The following is a 20,074-nucleotide window of genomic DNA, read 5'->3' as shown; positions in this document are numbered from 1 at the left end:
AATTCCTCTCTGAGAAACACTTAATCTAAAGTTAATTACATTATCATAAAGAATTGTGTTCATGATGGAAACATTCTGAAGGAGTAAAGTACTTTTAATGCAGTACATGGACTTAAAGTGCATATTTGTTTTCATGGAGAAATCCTGAGATTGGCAGAGATGGAAGGAAATAGAAGGAAAAAGCAATATTTATGATCTTCTAATAGCACAAAGGATTAGAAGCAGGCAAACTGGTATTTCTTCCCAAGACTGTTACAGACCTGTTGTTCTGAGCAAGTCTCCAGGTTGCCTCTTTGCTACCTTTCTCAGCAGCCTGACACTTTGATTTGGCAAAGCATTCAAGCCTATGCTTAACGTTACAAAGAAGTAATTACATCCTTAAAATTAGTCACAAGTTGAAGAGTTCAGACTGGTTTGGTAATCAAATCAATCTATCTGATAAATGCATTTTTCACTGTTCCTGAAACATGTTGCATTGATTGTAGTTTCCTTATGACCTTGCCATATGATACAACTGGACAGACGGTACTGTGGCTTTTATTTAATGTGTTTGTACAGCTCCATGTGATTCTACATAGGTAGAGTAATATCCACATTTTTACATCCCTATTAGCAGACCACTTTTTAGGGTTCTAACACCTCAGGTGTAATTTACCTTTGCATTTTTATTGAGGGTAACATCACAGTTTAGAAACCACCTGTGAGCTGTCTGACAGTTTTGTAAGTGTACAGAGATCAAAGAACTGGGAAAAGATACCGTTACCATATCATATTTCACCATTAAACGTGTGCTAGCACCTTCCACTGAAATTCTGTGGACTATTAATGCATTAGATAAAACAATGACTCCAGTTATTAAAGCTGAGGAATACAAATTATGATCTTTTTTCTGAAAGAAAACATGTAATTTGGCTTGTATGGTAACTACATTCAATGTCAGCTCAGTGCTGCCACTTTTTCTGCATCAGTAGCTTGGTGATGGATTTTCAGATCTCAGTGTAGCTGTTTTCAGAGGTTGGATTTTGGGAAAGGAGAGGGACAGTAAAACTAAGATTTTTTTCTGAACAGGAACAACACAAAACATCACACAGGTGCTATGTTTTTGACAAGATTCTTAAAGAGTCCTTATAGGAGACTGGGTTGTAGCTAACTAAATTAAAAGTAATTGTGAAAGGGGACAGGTCACGCTCTACGTATGGGATATATAACATTGCTTCCCTCAACAAAATGCCATAAATTATTTTCTTAACATATTTAGAGCATATAAAATGTGAAAAATTGCATCTTCCCCTTGTGCATCAGAGGGTCTTCTGCAGTTTCCATTTTCAGTGGGTATTTCATGATTCTCTAGAAGCGAAGGAAGCACATTCATTTGTGCATCTTCATATTGGTGATGGCATATCGAAAGAGAGAAATGGTTTGATCAAAGTTGGGTGGATTTAGCAAAATGCAAAACAGCGGGTCTTCCTGTGTTAAATGAAACAAGCAGGTGTGGAACCAATTTATTGTGCATAATTTTTTCCAGTCTCTGCTAAAATAACTGTGAATCTTTCAAACACCTTAGATATAGAGTAAATAGGGAGCTTTTTAAGAATATTTTGAATTTCTGTAGAGTTCAAATCACGCATTCAAATGTGAAGTCCAGCACTTGACAGTTTATAGATTTTTGAGTCTTCCTGGGAGGTTGTGGGTAAAGTCTAAAAGCAGCTACTAAGCTGTACTGATGCATAAATATTGTTTTGTCATGGGAGGAGCAGAAAGTCTGTGAAAAAAAGTGCTTTGTATATTTCATGATCTCTTTCATATTTTTGTTTTCTGTGTTTATTAATTTGTGTGTAGCATTAGTCATACTTTACTGTGAACAGTGCCTTTGAGATTTCCACTGTAATTGTTATCCTATAAAATGCAATATAAAATATGATTACATTCAGATAATTCTTTAGATAAATTGTTTGAAGAACAAAATTCTTTGTTATGTCTCCTGTGTACTAGTCAAGTGTATCTACCATTGGCATCCTAGAGTCTACTGTAAAATAAGGCTAGCCAAGCTGTCAAGAACTTCTGTGCTGCTATTTTAGTTAAAAAAAATAGACGTTAAAAAAAATAGACATTAAAAAAAAGGTCTAGCTACACTTGCATGATCATTTTTGTACGCCCCATTTGAAAGTATAATTGTGGCAGACATTGACAACCTACACATTGACATTATATTTAGACATGTAATTGTGGTGACTGTACACTCCAGTCACATACCAATACTCATCCTTTCTCCAGAAGTAGGGTCTGGTGGATGTGTAGAAGTATGTATATATATCTTTAGAAATAGATGGTCCACATTTTTGTAATTGCTGCCCAATTTGGGATCTTGTATATGACTTTGTTTTAAGAAAATACTCAGCGTTCAGAGTCTAGAAATAATACACTTAGTGTGGTCAGTGTGCAACTGAAAGCTGAAGGATTGGGTGTCCCTGTTTACTCTTCACAAGCTAATAAATACTACATATATTCCTAAAATTAGTGAAAAGGCTAAACATTAGGGATCCTCCTTTTTTTTTTTTTTTTTTTTTTAACAGGTATAGACATTTTCTCTATTTTGATCTATTATAAGTTTTATGGTTCTGTAAAAAAAAGAGTATTTGAGGAGATGAATTTTTTCTTATTTAAAAGATTTTCCTAGTCTTTTTTCAGCAAGGACTAATTTCTCTAGAAATTAGTTTTGAGCAGTACGGCTATTTCTACTTGTTGTAGATATTTTTATTTAATGCATTATTCTGGACTGATTCTAGTCCCCTATATTTTACCAACCCAGGACAGTATATACTATGGGTAATTTAGAACTTGGTGCATGGTATTTGGTTATTGCAATGTTGTCAAATTGAATACAGAAGAGCTGAAGTTCTGCTTTTCTGTTCCTTGGCACAGTAGTTTGGTTCCTTCTCCCTTATCCAGCCATGTAAGTTTTAGAAAACATGTGGAAATTGAGTACCTTAGAAGCTTCTACTCCTCTTCCAAATTTGAATGAAGTGTAATTCAGAAGTTATTATGGAGAGAGAGAGGCAGATGGACATATGAGCAGATAACGGAATAAAATTTTTTTTCTTTCAGAAACCAGGCTATAAATAGAAATCTCAAGGCTTACTGGGATATAGGAAGGGATCATGGGTAGCTGACCATGGAGGAGGTGCACAAGTTGTGGAATAGATATCTTTAACCCCTGTGCTGGAAGTATATAGTACTTTAATCTATCACTCACTCAGCTTAATCAATTTATCTCAATATATCCTTTTGAAACAGGGAAATGGTATTCCTCTTTTATCCTTGCTGGACAAACCAGGCACCAGGAGGTCTGCAGTTTCTTTTACTTCTAGTCTTTTAACCAGATTCAGAATAAAATAAAACACAAAATATATTATTCTGAATTATTACAAGGCTGGAGTACTGCTAAAATAAAATACAGATCTTAATTTTAGTCATTTCTCAAATAAGGGTAATAATGTCTTCTTGACTTCATTAAATGAAATAAAAAAGCCTCTGAGAGAATCTGAAATTAATCACACTAATAACGTTGCCCTACATCTTAACATTTAATGAGGCTCTTAAAAAAAAATCATTCTTTAAATGTATTTCCTAGGAGAATCTCTCTGGCCACTCCCCGACAGCTTTATAAATCCTCCAACATGACTCAGCGCTGGCAGAGACGGGAGATATCTAACTTTGAATACTTGATGTTCCTCAACACTATAGCAGGTAAGGCTTCTAACTCTTTAATCCTTCATAATATGTTTACGTTTGTCAAAAAGTCGTAAGCACTGTGACTTGTTAGAATACATTTATGTCTCTAGAATTCAGCTGCACCTTTATGATAGATTCTGAAACACACACATTAAATTTTATCAGAAAATGCACAACCTATCACTGAGACTTTTGTTTCATGTATTGTTGTGAAGGCTGTTCTTTGCTCCCCTTCTGCCATTTCCTCTGCTGACAGCTTTGTCTGAAGCTTTATTAGAGTCAACAAACCATTGCCAGAGAGTGTCTGGAAATAATAATGGGAAAATGTAATTTTGCTACTTCATCATTCTCAGCAACAGCAACTAGACAGCAGAATAACAGTATTCTGCCTAGTACAGATGTCACCTGGATTGTGGTATGATTAGATTACAGCATCTTTTCTCGTTTAGTTCTTTGAACTGAAATATAATATCAGATTAGGTATTTAAAATGAGAAATAACTGCCATGGACATCCATTCATTACTGGCAAAAAAAGAGCTTTTCTGGCAATTGCCATTAATTAAATGTACACAATGGTATTTTTCCTTTCACCTTTCCCTTTTAGTGTTAACTCTTGTGGTAATTTTAAATGTAAAAACCAGCAGTTTTCTAAACCATATACAAAGATTTCCAGGAGGTTGTCTACTATTACGATTCCTGCCTGTAGCACACATGCTGCTTATGAACTTGCCTGCAGAGAGACTTGCTCAGACATTTCACTCCAGTGAGTTTTAATTTGAAACCCAAATTAAATTCCACCAAGCATCACTTTGTACTCCAGTGTTGCAACTCTCATCTTTACTTGGTCCTAACTTTTATGCTTCAGGTTATCCTCAGACCAGACATAAGATAAATGTAAGTGCAAAACCCAAAGGTGGCACCTGTAAGTGCCTGTAATGCTGACCAGTCTGAGGACAGTCACTGCATTCTTCCCAGTAGGGCAGTGGCAGAATTCAGGAGCTGTCAAACCGACTTACTTTGAACCATTAGGCTTTTGCGTCTGTGCTTATATGGTAGTGATCTTCCATGCATCCAGTCTTACAGACGTTAAGAAATGTGTCATCAAATTATCCCAGTGTGATACAGAAGTGCTACCAATGAAAAGCTGGAAACCTGGGTGCATGTTGAACTTGTGCAGTGGAACACAAAGCAGAGTCCCTGAAGCTACCAGAGGCCTGAGCTGGAAAGTCGGTATGGTGCAGTCCCGTGCAGGCGCATCAGCTTAGATCCTGAGCCACAGTCCCGCAGATCCCTGCCAAAGGAAGCCCTGCTGAGCGTTATTACCTCTGGCGCAGCACCACAAGAATGCCTCTATCCTGCTTCTGGACACTGGCCTGCCTCCGGATGCTCGTCATCTCTTGCACATCCGCTGCCCTTCTGGTGATGAGGAAATGCAGGCAGAGCCTCAAAGCCTCCATGACCGCCTCACCAGAACTTAGAGGGTTTACTGGGAAGTTAGCCTAGGTCCCCTCAGTCCTTCTCCAATACATTATTGACAGAACTGTCCTTCACCTGTAATTTCCTTTTTATGTATTCATTTCTTCTGTAAGCAGTGTGTCTAAACTCTTTAAATGAGAGTAGACAAGAGCTGAGACAATTTTTGATAAATTACTTTTCATTTTTAATCAGTTTAAAACTCCAAGGTCATTTATTTTTAGGTACATCACCAAAGGGTCCAAACCTGGAAGACATCATTGAGTCTAAAGTCAATTAAGTATTGCAGTGACACTTACGCTAAAGTATTTGTCAGTAAACAAGCTTCAGCCTGAAGAGATCCCTTCAGACTATCTCAGAGGTCTCAGGAAAAATGTTTTTGACCTGTTGTTTGATACTAGTACTGCTAGGCAGGCTTTGTAGCCAAACACCTGGTTGGTCTCATGAAACAAGTTTCTCTTAATGTCATCTAGTGCCATTCACCTGCCTTACAACAGGATGGCCTTCTGTTTGCATTCCAGGTACTACCTGCTATGCCCAAGGTTTGGAGGACTACTGACTCTATTTTTCTTTTTTTAATTTTTTTTTGTCTATGAGCTTATATTGCATTAGGAAAAGCAGCTTGGTCAGTACCTTAGTAGTGTCTCCCTGATGCACTTGGCTTCTGGCAGATTTTTTGGTGCCAGTCTCTTACTGATAAATCTCATTTGTTCATGTAATCTTGTTGTTAATTGTATAAGCTCCCTTGCTCGTTTTCACAGCATTATCTACCATCTTATCAGCAGTGCATGATCAAATTCAAATTTAGGTAAAGACCATATTCCCTGAAAGAGAAGGAGGCATATTTGAGTCTCTGGAAGAAATTTGGCCTAACTCTTTGTCTCCATCTTGTATTGCCTGACTTATTTTGTAAAGTCATTCTTTTTAATGATGCTTTGAGGTTACATCAATCAACAAAAATATGGTTTTGGAAGGAGAGCCAATATGCTGATTTTTAAAAGTTTTGGAAGTGACCAGTACTGTTTAAATATAAATTAATACTCGTGCATACTCTTCTGCTAAGTTATGAGCAAGGTAACATTTGAAGACCTTTTACTTGTCAGAGAGAATATTCCTTTTCTCTGATTTTTGTTTCAAACCCATCTGCATTGCTTGGCTTTTGGTAATGTGACCTTAACAATATATATATTTTCTGTTCTGTTTTGATTTTCCAAGAAGGGTAAGTCATCATGTCAGGTTGGGAAAAAAGTATCACTGTATGATCTCATAAAAGATTTTGGAGGGTTGTCTTAAAGCAGCTGAGATTCTTTGGTGTTTTCCCAATCAGCAAGAGTGCTGTCACATCTGACAGTGTTCCAGCAGGACTAGTGAAATAAAGGGTCCTGCTGACATCAGCTATGACTATTGCATGTTAGAATGGTCTTCAATGCAAAGAGCTTGCAAGAAAGCCCGATTGCATTGCTGTATTATGTGCTTTCTGTTTCTGCTTCTTTTTTTTTTTCAAGATTTTGAAGATTCACAGTCTCTATGAATATAGATAAATAGATTTCAGTAGCTGATGTCATAACTCACTGATGCACTTTCATAGAAACTTGTGATGTGTTTTTGAAAATAAAACTTACCCTCAATAGCTGAACTCCATGCCAATGACACACACATAAAAAACCTTCTCTGAAGACAACGTAAGAGAATTAAAATGTCTGAAACCCAACAGGCAATTTAAAACATGACAATAAAGTTCTTATTCTGATTTGGAAGAAACCCAAAAATGTTTCAGGTTTTTGACAGAAGCAAAAATCTCCCAAAGTTATTTTTTGGATGATCAACTTGGTTTTGAAGTTTTAGTGCACTTTCTGCACTTAGCTAGAAAGCTGACTTCCAAAAACTCATGAAGAACTTGGGAGTATTGCTAAGAATCACATCATAAAGTTCCTGGCAAGCCAGAAACCCACCCACAATGGAGTGCATGTGAGCTCCAAGGCCAATGGCAGTGGAGAAAGCATAAATATATGTTAAGATGCCTAGAAGTTGTCATATCCCCAAGCTGTTTCCTGGCTCTGCCGTTGCATGGCACTGTACTTCCAGGGCCTGAGATCTGGGAAACTGTAGGATCAAGAACTATGAGGCAGACTGAATGATACCACTGCTTTTACAGGTGTGCCTATACTTCTGTAAATCTTCTGTTGAAAGGTCTTTCTCCAAATATTTCCTTTACAACGAATAGGCATTTTTCTGATGAAGCACTAAATAAATTAATATCTCTACCAAAAATATGGAAGCAAATTACCTCTACTACATGTTGCCCTTTTTTTGATAACACTGAACTGATAGCTGTCCAGAGATAGCTGTGTTAAACAGAATGAAATTTTATATGCACTGTAAACAGGACCCTTGGCAGTCGGAAGAAAATAGAGAATCTTCTATTTTGTACACAAAGTTAGAGTATTGAATGTGTTCATGACCTCCTTTGACAAGTAAAGACAAGATGTATTTTCTTTCTTCTTTGGAAATCCAGTTTCCAAATACATTTTTAATTATACTGTTTTGTAATGAGATCCCATAAGAAATATTTCCGTAAAAGATACAACTTCTTTGCCAATAATTGTTCGTGTGATGGCCTAGTTTTAGACTATAACTGTTTGTTTAAGCAGCACCTTCTTTTCTAACAATATCATTGTTTTTAGACATTGAGAAATATGTGCATCAGATTTTTTTTATTCATGTTGCCATTTAGCTCCTACTTGCTTATTCAGCATATCTGAGCCATAGCTTAGTCACTTAAGAAACTTGGAGGTTTGGCACTTAAGGAATGTGTATTATCTACTGATAAGTAAGTGATACATGAGTCTCTTCATCATTTTTTATTCTCTTCAAAATAAAGAGGTCCACTAACAGTACACTTTTTGCCATTTCTTTGTAGCTTCCTTTCTTCTTATAATGGTGCTTAATTAGCATCTAGCCCTTTAAAAAACAGTAAGTATTACAGAATCACAGAATCACAGAATGTTAGAGATTGGAAGGGACCTCGAAAGATCATCTAGTCCAATCCCCCTGCTGGAGCAGGAACACCTAGATCAGATCACACAGGAACGCATCCAGGCGGGCTTTGAATGTCTCCAGAGAAGGAGACTCCACAGCCTGTTCCAGTGCTCTATCACCCTTACTGTAAAGAAGTTTTTTCTCATATTCAAGTGGAACCTCCTATGTTCCAGCTTGCACCCCTTGCCCCTTGTCCTATCACTGGATGTCACAGAGAAGAGCCTGGCTCCATCCTCCTGACACTCACCCTTTACATATTTATAAACATTGATTAGGTCACCCCTCAGTCTCCTCTTTTCCAGGCTAAAGAGACCCAGCTCCCTCAGCCTTTCCTCATAAGGGAGATGCTCCATTCCCTTCATCATCTTTGTGGCTCTGCGCTGGACTCTCTCCAACAGTCCTCTGTCCCTCTTGAACTGAGGGGCCCAGAACTGGACACAATGTTCCAGATGCGGTCTCACCAGGGCAGAGTAGAGGGGGAGGAAATCACTCATGTTTTCCTGTGATCCTTTTCTGAAATTATTCAAGAAGCAACAGCCTTGGAAGATAGACGTTCAGAAGTGGGGCTTCTGACACCAACTCATTTCTTTCATTTGTGAGGTGCAACTGGGTCCTTTCCCACAAGAAGACCTTTGCCTGCTTGTTAATACTGTTAATTACACAGACCGGTTGGTCTCTGTAGAACAGAACTGCTGAAGTAAATATATGAATCTCTCCTTAAATCTCTCCATAGTTTGCCAATATCTGTCCTGACAAGCATGGCCCCTGGCTATTCTAGAAGTTCTTAATCAGTGTGTGAAACACTCAAGTGTCCCCTTGGAAAAAAAACATCTTTCTATGACTCTTTTTTCTTTTAATCTTTATATCACCCTGTTACCATCTCTGAAACATTGTCTGGCTTCATTTTCAGTTTAACTGTTTCTGTTGTGATCTGTACTCAGGAGTTAATAACTGCCTACTTCAGCTATCATAGTTCTCTCTAGATCAATTCCTATTCAAGGATACATGATTCCCATCACTTGCACTGGCCTGATGGTTCATTGCAATTTCAATTCGAAATCATTCTCTCTCCATTTTCAAAACTGTCTGAAGTCTTGTTTCAACCTGTTTCTCTGGCCCTCTAGCGAAGTATTTTCTCACCTCCCTGTTCTGTTTCCAAGGCTTTCACCTCTTTCTTGCCCTCTTTTCTGACTCGAGCATATTTCGTCATGTTTACAGCTCTGGGTTTTTCTCCCAAAGGTAAACACTGCACTCTGTTACTTATCAATCAGTCTCAGTGTTATACTCTCCATGCCCCTGGTTTTTGTCCTGGTTGTGTAGACGTAAGCCTTCCTGGCCACCTTCCCCCTCCTCCTACCTATTCCCTTCTCAGGGATCCTTGAGCTTTGAAGGCTTGGAAGCAGCCATGATTATACTAATTGTCTTTTCTTCAGGCACATAGGAAAAGGCCATATTGCACGTGATTATCCTGTATGTCAACTGAACCCTCTGGGTGATACAGGGAACAAGTAGTTTTAGCTATTCCTAGTTACAAGATCATTGAAAAAAAGTACTTAGTCACACTGCAGCAAATAGAATCAAGAGGAGTGGGAACAAGAAGCCATTTTGTAATATGGTTGCAGTGCCCACTGTTTTAGTTAGAAATCTAGTTTTCAAATCTATTTCTCAGTATTTAACTGGTTTCTGCTGGTTTTTTCTTTTCAAATTGCAGTATATTAAATGTGTGTTTGCATTTATATTTATTGAAGTTTTAATTCTTTTAAATCCTGCCTGCCACAGCTTTTAAAATAAGTGGAGAATAATTATATCCATCATTTTTGTAAGTAATTTTTTGTAGTGAAAAGGGATTATTTTTAAAGGCTTATGGAAAAAAATGACATCTTCAGTCAGGTAATAAATTCAGACGAACTTCTTCCCCCTCCCTGGGTTTTTTTTGCCTGTTTAGCATTTTCCACTTTTTTTTACGCTGTGATGTACAAGCCCTCACTGGTTAATTATGTATATATTTCGCTACTGCATGTGTTGGGCTTATTATTGTCATCTAATTAGATGTAACTTGAACTACTTGCTTCTAGAAAAATCATTAAAAATTCTTTCCTAATGACCTAGAGATGACAAAATGTCTGTAAAGTGTGAAGAAGCAGACAAGCACAGGAACATCGCTCTTAAAGAGTGTTAATCCAGATGCTGCAATCATCTAATTAAACAATATTTTGCTGTCATTAACATTTTCACCAAGGAATTGCAGTTATAATTTCTTTGTCAGCTGTCTCTAGCTCACTTTACCTTCAAAACTAAAGTGCCATATAAAAACATTAAATTGGATGGTTTAATTAAAAAGTTTTTTTTAATGAAGAAACATATTCAGTATTTCTGAGATCTCATTTACTATGCCTCAGTTTTATTGTTCAAGTAGATTACTGTCACAGGCTTGCAATATTAAATATTCAGCCTTTAATATTAATCTCTGTAAGCCTACTTGGGGGAAAATCTGAAGCTTCTGAAAAGGTATGGAGACTACCAATAGCAGTACAGGTTTATGTTTTATATTTATTTAGATAAAGAAAGAACCAAATAGTTGTTGCTGGAAGCCCCAGGATATTGATGAGATGGCTAAATATACTCATCTTCTGACTTTACTCTGGACATAATCATTGTGAAGCCAGAACTGAGATCAAGAAAGCATTCCTAATAAAGTTAAACCACTAATATTTATGCACGTTTAGAATTAGGGATTTGTAATCCCATTATAGGCCTAGATCACTGTCTTCCACTCAGATAAGCATAGATATGTGGTTTTATCTCATCATGTAGGTTTGGTCTCCTTTCACAATTTAAATTATGGTTCATCTTCTCTGGTCATTTTAATTTGTTGATATTGAAAAGAAAATTGTTGAATTGAGAAAAATAAATCACTAACTTTTTTACTAAACAAATTTATTGCTATTCTTAGTAGTTAATCTCTTCATAAATAAAACATGTTTTGTGAATATTGAAGTAGGAGAGAGTATTTTGTTGACTATGGTTGTATTTATCAAATACATAATCACTCAGGCTCCATTGTTTGTAAAATCCTAACTAAGATGAGAGATAAGATGCTTCAAATTATTTCTCATTGTGGGGTAAAAAAAAATGCACAGAATTACTTCAGTGTCCTGGCGTGGAGCTAATTCCACATGTTAATTTGTTCATGTGTGCATGTAAGTAACCTATCAAAACCACACAGCAAAGGAGAACTCATGTACAGCAGCTAAGCTGAGGATTGCTTTTTTCTTGTGCTATTCACATATTTATGATCTTCCCATGTGGAATGGGAACAAAACATCAAAATCTCGTTGACTGAATATTGAAATTGAAATGAAATTAATGAAATTTACATCAAAGTGAAATAAAATCTCAATATAGAAAATCTGAATTTTGAAATAAAAAGTCATTTTGCATAACACTAGATTTCCTTTCAAAATTTTGCGAAAGGATGTTCTCAGCTTAACAAATGTTTCTGTAAAGGGTTTTCAATTGAAGATCTTTTTTACAGTGAACTCTTTTCCATAAAGCTTCTGATTCTGAAGTATCATCATTTTTGCTTATGCTTTGTAATAGACTACAGTCACCTCAGTCATTCTCTTCCTGATTCTCAATTTTCTTTTAGTCTGCTGTCTACATAAACACAAATGTCTTTCTTTTGTGGAAGCTTTTGCACACTCCTCTGTTAACTCAACTGAGGATTCTGAGGGTGAGAAAAATATTTGTTGTATGAAGGTATAGTTTTATAAAGGCCATATTTTATAGAACCTTAAATTTGACGCTCTCAAGAAACTTCACAAGTCATATGTAATTAATCTCTTGACAAAGAAGAAAATAATATTCTGATTTGACAGACAAGGAAAATAAGGCAGAGCTGTCTTACTTCAAGACATATAAAGTCCCTCAAAAAAACCCTACAACAATTAGTATTCTGACAGAGAATACCTTTCCTTTTCTTCCCTCACATGGATAAATTCTGATGTATTTCTTGATTTGATTGTTTGATAAATTCTCATTCTGGCCAAGAGCAGTTTTGCATTCATTCATTGTTGATATTAAAGACGTTTTTTTGGTTTTATCTATCTTTATTTGTTTGCAGCACACATTACTGGTATTGCTTTTTTAACAGTTGTATTTGCCCCTAAATTATTTTTTAATGTTTTTGTGAACATGTATCTGTTCAAAATGTAAAAATGAGGGCACACAGTTGTTACCAATATGCACTTTTCCTGTTTTCAGTGAAACTATGTACAAAATAGAAACATACTTCTTGTTCATCAACTGTTACTGAAAAAACAAGGTGTTTGTAGAGCAGTGAAAGTTTCACATTTCATTAAAGCAGAGTTGATTTTTGTGGAGAATTGCAAATGCTACTCAGAACAAGGAAGCCTGTGTTTTCCTGTGCTGGGTTTTGTACCCCAGGAATCTGTCCAGAATCTGGAAGGAAGCAGTTTGTGAGACAGGGCTGTAAATCTGCTGCAGGACTGGGAATTGTTAACCTGGGTTATTTCAGTCTGCTAATTATATTATATAAATACACACACACATATATTTATGACCTGATTTTGTTTTTTAAAACTCATGTTGCATATTCTTTGGTTCTCAGTAAATCAATATGGTGGATGGTTCTGTACTGAGCAACTTCATTTGTCTTATCAGTGAAATGTTAGATACTACTAAATACCGGTTGACACAGAAGTAGCAGCCTTTCCCAAACACACTTTCCTTGCTGATGACTTCATAATTTTAAATTCAATTTAGTTGCAAATTGTTGTTTTGAAACTGTATCTAAAGATGTTTTTTGCATATTTGAGCTGCTGGGGTGGTAGCAAAGTTTCTTTCACCATGTTTGGAGACAGTGGCCTGGGGCAGTCAGCTCTGTCATTTAGGGATGAGAAAATATTTTTTAATTTTCAAAGTGCTTTGCCTTCTTCCACCTTTGATTCCATCATTGCAGTGGAATCTCACCAGTTCTTCAGTGAAGAGAAGTCACAGGGAATAATGGATTAATATGGTCTAGGATAGACCTAGATTTGGAAGCCTCAAATTTAGCCCCTTGCTGTTGGACTCTCATTTAGTCTTTGCCAGCTAACGATACTCCATACAGTTGCTAAGAAAATAATAGTCTAGTGGTTTTAAATTGCAACGTTCATGCTATGAAAATAACTTAATGGAAATGATAAAGAGAGTGTTTGTTGGCATGTGGTGGGATTTAGTTGATCTTGAAAAATACTGTGCTCTTTACATTATGTTGATTTCTGCATTGACTTCTGATTCAAGATAAGTGCATCTAAATGGATACTTTTGTCTGGAAGATTTATACCTGATTCTGTCAAGTGGTGGGAACTGGGAACATGTGATGCAGCAGAAGTAACTGCTAGATTGTTTTTCAGCTGGAGAAGTGGACACTATTTCCTAATTTTTAAAATATTTTATTTCTTAATAGGACGAACGTACAATGATCTGAACCAATACCCCATATTTCCATGGGTTTTAACAAACTATGAATCTGAAGAATTAGACCTGACCCTTCCAGGCAACTTCAGGGATCTTTCAAAGGTATGTTTCAACTTTGTTAAAGACAGTTAGCCTGCCTTTTTAGGAAGATATTTTGGTTCATATTTATAGGCTGGTTAGGTCTTTATCTTAAAGTCAGAAAAGTCTGAAATAGAATTTTCTATTTTAGAATCATTTGATACTGAATCTCTATACTATCCTATTTCCGTATCTGTGACTGATCTGGTTCCAAACTTGTAGCTCCTCCATACCTTCTGACGTAGGGATCATGTGTGCATCGGACCACTTGATCTCACTAATTATCTCTCTTAGTTTATGAAAGCTGATCCTTCAGAAATAAAAAGCCCGGACTAATTTTTCACTTTGTTTTGCAGTGACTAGATGAGATAATAGCAGCACATCCTTTTGGTTTAATAATTATTACTGAATACTAAACAGGTATTTTTGTATTTTAGACCCTGAAGTATCTGGTCCCTATATTTATTTTTGGTTTTTGTCTTCCAACTGGACATGGGCAGTTAGTGCTTTATAATAATGCAGTTCCTAGTATTTGTTTCTCTAATAGCACCAGACTGCCCTCTGTACCCAGCTCTGGTACTCCTTGTGTAAACAGCCTGCAGAGAAGGTGTGTCCTGGCCAAGCATAGCAGAAGCATACGGAGGGGCTGTACTTTTGACCAACTGGAATAAAGATGAGAAACAGGGTTTGAAACTGAGTTGTGGGAAGTATCTTTCCAGGTTCCTATCTTCTAAGAAAGTGTATGGTACTTTCTTACCAGTGAAGGTAGGTTGCCTTGCAACATCCCCAACATGAGGCTTCTGTTTTCTGGGCATGACAGCTTCCTTGCATCCTTGCCACAGTTGCTCATCCAGGAGGGAGAAGTTGCTCATACAAACTGAGTGAGGCTCAAAACCACAGGAGGCTCTCACCTACTGGCTTCGGGAATGAGGTTTGAGAGGAGAAAAAGACCCCCAAGGCCTGTTCTGCAGCCCTGTGCTGCAGTCCCTGCTTTGCCTTCTGCTGCTGGTCAGGGATGAGGGTTTCTGGGGCTTCTGCCTTTAAGTCTGTTTTTCTTTCCTTCTCTTCCTGCAATCACATGTCTGGGGCAGCAATGGAGAGATCCCACCCTGGGTATTTCACAGTTTCATATTCCTTTTGGAAAGAGTGTGCTTGCAGTACCTCTAGGTATATTGTAGCCATTCCTGAAAGCCTGCTTTTGTGAGGCTTCCAAACCAAGTTGAGTAGGACTTGATCACATAATAGCAGATAGAGACACCTAAGTTTCCTCCCCATTTTTTTCTTTGATAAATAAGTGAGTAAATGAAATCGGAAATTAAAAGTACATTCACAGTATGCCTCAGATGTAAATGAATTGGTTGAGACACTACTTATGTTGTGTAGAACTTCTGACCTTTCACAATAATATGGGTATGTTTCACAAATGTCTTTTTCGTTTATATAAACACCATTGTAATCTGTACCAGGAACAATAAAAGAAAATCCACAAACACGAGTTAAATACAAATCAGTAATTATCTTGGACTGGTTTGTTCCCTAGCATGTACAAAAATATTTCTGGTTTTTGATTGCTTATAGTGATAAACTTTTCATTAAGATCTTTAGACTTTTCAAAAGCTCTCAGATTCACTTCTTTCTAGTATTAATAGCAGGTGTGTGTGGTGAAGTGCAATGCAATTAGACAACATCTCATGAGTCCTTCATTAGGTATTTAGTTTTAGTTGAATCCAGATTTTTTTGGCAACCTATTAAAGTATGTAATTGCTAAAGGAAGTAGCATGATAGTTGAATAGATAGGTTTTCCTCATGAGTTAGTAAAGACTCATTATGGAATTAGTGCTTGTATAGCTTATTAAGTATCACTGCATGCCTAGTAGTGCTTTCCCTTGAAAGGAAATGTAAAATCAAGTCCTTGGTTATTTATGTTTCTTCAAGAATCCATGCAATGTGCACAACAATATTTTGCCTGTGGACCTTTTCTTACCCAATTTGATAACTGCATTCTCTTATTCAAATCTACCAGTGGTTTCCTCTGGAAACCTCTTCAAAAACCTTTGGGTTTTTGAACACAAAAAAAAGCCTACACAGAACTATTTAAGGAGGATGGTCTTGCCTTTTTGGCAAGATCTGGGCTGCATTTGTCCCGTGGATGTGTGAGAAGACATATGTGCAATCTGTAAAGTGTTGTGGGATCCCTCAGGATAAAAGGGGCATAATTGTCAATTTTTTCCGGTGTTTATTATAATAATATCTGATAGGTTTCATTTCACAATGGTTTTAAAAGGAAAAATAGATTAATGATTTGTAAAAGGCAGTGGCCAGTTAATATGAAATGCCTTACTTTGTGCACTTGGGCTGTTATGCATTACCTGCATCCTGTTTCAATTTGTGCATTATCAGTAAAAATCTTCAAAATCAGACCATATTTGAAGTATTTCCTAGGCAATTCTGTTTTCATTTTCACTATTGTCCTGTATTTGTAAGTAAGCCCCTTCTTTCCTTGTTAGGGAGGTGAATCCTGAGTACCCAGTGCTTAAAAGCAGGAGTTAGTGATTTATTGTTCACATTATTGAACCGGGATGTGCCATCAAGCCTCAGCCAGACCTCTGGAGCAGGCACACACAGTATCCTTTCCATGAGGAGCCATTTCCTTCTGTCAGATTTTATTCTGCCAGGGAAAAACGTTCCTGCAGGTTTGATGGCACATAAGAACCTCCAGCTAAGTTGCTGATGGATAAAATCTTTGTCAGTTCCTGACCTTCTCTCTTCCCTGAAGTTTACCCTTCTTAGGTTTCACAAAGCCTCTGTCCCCAGTATTTAGTAATTAATACCCCTGAAACAATTTTTTGAAATGATTTATAATTCTACCACTATGACGTGTGTTGTAAAAGCCCACAAAAGCAATGAAATTAAAAGTAAAACCACCTGTCATGATTTGTTTTCTTGATTGAAAATGACCTTGGTAGTTAAATATAAATACTAAATCTAACTTCTTTTAAAATAATTAGTATGTGTGTTATCATACAAAGTTCATACAAAGCTCCATTGTCAAATATGATAATTGAGTGTAGTCCTTCTGAAATTTTTTAACATTTGATTCCTAGGCTTTCTGTATAAAATAAGATACACCACCTTTGCAATATCACAGCTCCTAATTAAACATACACCACAAATGTAATTTGTATGTTTTGTGGAAATGAAATTATATGTGTTTGGTTTGCTTAAAATGTCAGTGACAGAGAAAAACATATGCCTTTTGCATTGAGCTCAAACTTAAATATTTACATTTCTGCAAAGCCGTCTTGAACATGTAACTTGTCCTTTCCTTACATTCTATTTTATTATTTTTTTTATGTAGCACTCCTTAGTGTGGTACTTTTGCATCCAAATGTTGCTTGCTTTCGGAGAACAATTATATTTAGTGTTAGTCTGAAAATTCCTCTGCCTTTTTGCTTGAAGTGTTTGGAAATTCCCCTATCCAGGCTTTTCTTTTACATATAATTTGAGATTTGGAACCAGGGCCCATGGGCATGGAAGGTGCCGTAGCAGTAGGATATATTAGACCTCTCATTTGATTAGACAGTGTAGGCTCAAGTTTTATTCATTACATATACAAGGTTAAAGGTTATATTTATTGTTTGACAGAATGAAAAGCTAATGAAAGAGGCTGTCATAGATACATAGATTATCTTTTCACTATCAAACTACTAGGTGATCTGCTTATTTTCTTCTTTATTGAGATTTCCTTTGGAAGAATACCATAGGCATTAAACATTAGTAAGGGAAAAGTGTATGCAGCCCTTACTGTACACTAAATTTTTAGGGGTTTCAACACACTTGAAATGTAATATGGTTTGTTTGTGCAAAAATGTATGACTTTTACTCCTAAATTATAGTGAATGCATGGGTTTGACGTGCTGCATTGTGCCTGTTCATTAAAGTGTAAATGGGAATTTCTCCTCATTTACTTCCAGTCATACATCCTGTTAAATAAAATTATTTCTTCACCAGGAAAAGTAATACTAATATTGACATGTGTATGAGACATCACACACCCATTCATTGAGTGGAAAAAATTATATTTTGTTAATATAGAAGGTGTTTGACTGACGGGTGGTGATAAGCATAACCACTTTTCCTTATTACTGTGCCATTTCAAGAAAAGGAAGTGATAAAGCCCCAAGGCTTCTAAATGTAATAATGCAAACGAACACATCGAAGTGTGAATATTTCAAGGCAAACCACACTTAATACTTCCAAAAATGTGTATGTCGTGGAATGGAGTTTATGGGCTTAGCAAGAGCCATTCTCACTGGAAAAATTAAATCAGTTTCAGTGACTTAAACTTCTCTTTTCACCACATGAACTCCACCGTCATAAGAAAAATGAGTTTGTTTCTCGTTTGGTTTAAGCCACACAATTAAACATTTGTTTTTCTTAAATGAAAAGTGTGTTTACTGAGTGAAACTCTGGTACTTTGAATCTGTCAGAGCTCTTATATTTGATAATTTTGATATTGATATGCTGTAGAAAAGCTATTTACAAATTTGAATAAAATTAGAATTTATTTTAAACCTTAAAGTGCCATCCGAAGATGTCCTACTTAAAGTCTATTGTTTGATTTTTTTTTTTTTAATTAAAAAAACAAGCAGTCAGGAAAAGCTCAGTCTGTATTCAGCTGGAGCCAAAGAAAGCCACACTCAAGATTTCTTTTGCACCCAGCTGCAATTTTGCACAGCATGTTACAAAAAAAAAAAAAAAAAAAAAAGAGAGAGAAAAACAGGTAAGGTAGCTGCTGCATGAATTAGGGTCAAGATAAGCAGAATATTTCAGTGGCTGGATAAATAGGATGCTACGATCAGTTCTGCTCTCATGAGAGAATGTAGTTCTATGAAGATAGCTGGCAAAACAGTAAATATTACATGAGCTAACATAACATGTCCAGTGGATATAAACACTAGATGTATTGACAATACACTGGTTCAAAGGCCAGATGTCTGAAGAGACTAGCCAGATAAAAAAGGATGACATGAATAGCAGTGTGTTTTTAGTGTTAAAGTAAATACTTACTTTATTTTTAAATGGAAAAAGAAGCATAAAATAAACTCAAACAGCAGGTTTTATTACTTCAAAAGTGAAGTGGCTGAATAGGCATTGTCATACAGTGAGTTGTTTTGCTTGGTTGGAGTAAAGACTATCTTATAAAACCGTTTTATGTAAAGTTAATACTATTCGATATAAGTCTTTATAGAGGACTTTTTTAGTAAAAAGACAAATGGTGCGTTTGGAAAAAGCATTTTATAAAACAGCATAGAAAGAACTTTAATGTTCAGAACAGTTTGTTTTACTCAAATTCAGCTTCTGTACTTGTCTTCTGGTTAAGGTACTAGACTGATACATAGTACATGGATTGAGCTTTGCCTTTGTGTTGTCTGTGCAAGTCATTTTAACTAGCTTGCACAGCAGTAGAATATCATTGAAATGCAAATAAATTTTTTTTCCATTACATGAAGATACAGGAATAGATCTGTAAATAAAATTTATCTCTGTTTCATAACCATGATGCCATAGTAGTTGACTTTCTGGACTAAGAATGGCACTGTAATGCTATGGAAAAGTGACCAACACCCTGTATACCCTACAGATTTCACAAGAAATCTGCGAGACTACCGTTAGTGTAGAAATTGTCATCTAGCAGGACACAGGCCTCATTAGAGTAAAACTGGGTTAGGTGCTAGTTTGTACAGCTGAGATTTAAAGTCTTTACAAAAAATGCATATCTTTACTGAAGAATGAACTGTTACCATTTCTTTGGGTAACCATATTTTGCTGTTATAATGGATATTAAAAAAAAACACCAAGGAAGCAAGAGGCAGACCTCTCTGAATTTACTCCATGCTGTTTTATTTATGGAAGTTTTTGCTTTCAGAAAATGCCTGGTCATTTGGTACACACAAGCTGATCTATTTGTGATCAATCAGGAAATTTTAAAATTATACAACAAAAAAATGAGAGATTTGAGCATTTTCCATTAGCATTTTCAATATGTATGGTTTCCTACATCAGGGGAGATTTAAGTCCTTTCTGTTAATGTGCAGAAGTGGTTCCCATAGGGGTTTCCATTACTGCACGCAAAAAAAGAAAAGGGGGATCAGATGTTCATTGTATTTCTTCACCACAGGTCAGAGATCATAGAATCATAGAATGGTTTGGGTTGGAAAGGACCTTAAAGATCATCAAGTTCCAACCCCCCTGCCATGGGCAGGGACA

General features: G+C 36.4%; 1 protein-coding gene across 1 annotated transcript in view; it reads left to right on the top strand.

Annotated features, from left to right (window-relative positions):
* LOC104462847 (neurobeachin-like) overlaps positions 1–20,074 on the top strand; it is a gene marked incomplete at its 3' end in the record, with an annotated part of 46,124 nt that overhangs the window by 3,128 nt on the left and 22,922 nt on the right. The window contains exons 3-4 of the mRNA XM_010074978.1: positions 3,632–3,747; positions 13,716–13,828. Coding sequence (XP_010073280.1) covers positions 3,632–3,747; positions 13,716–13,828 — 229 coding nt within the window. The remainder of the gene's footprint in view (positions 1–3,631; positions 3,748–13,715; positions 13,829–20,074) is intronic.

The sequence above is a fragment of the Pterocles gutturalis genome, unplaced genomic scaffold, assembly GCF_000699245.1.
Source record: "Pterocles gutturalis isolate BGI_N339 unplaced genomic scaffold, ASM69924v1 scaffold50837, whole genome shotgun sequence".
Lineage (NCBI taxonomy): Eukaryota > Metazoa > Chordata > Aves > Pterocliformes > Pteroclidae > Pterocles > Pterocles gutturalis.
This window is presented reverse-complemented; position numbering and strand designations above follow the sequence as displayed.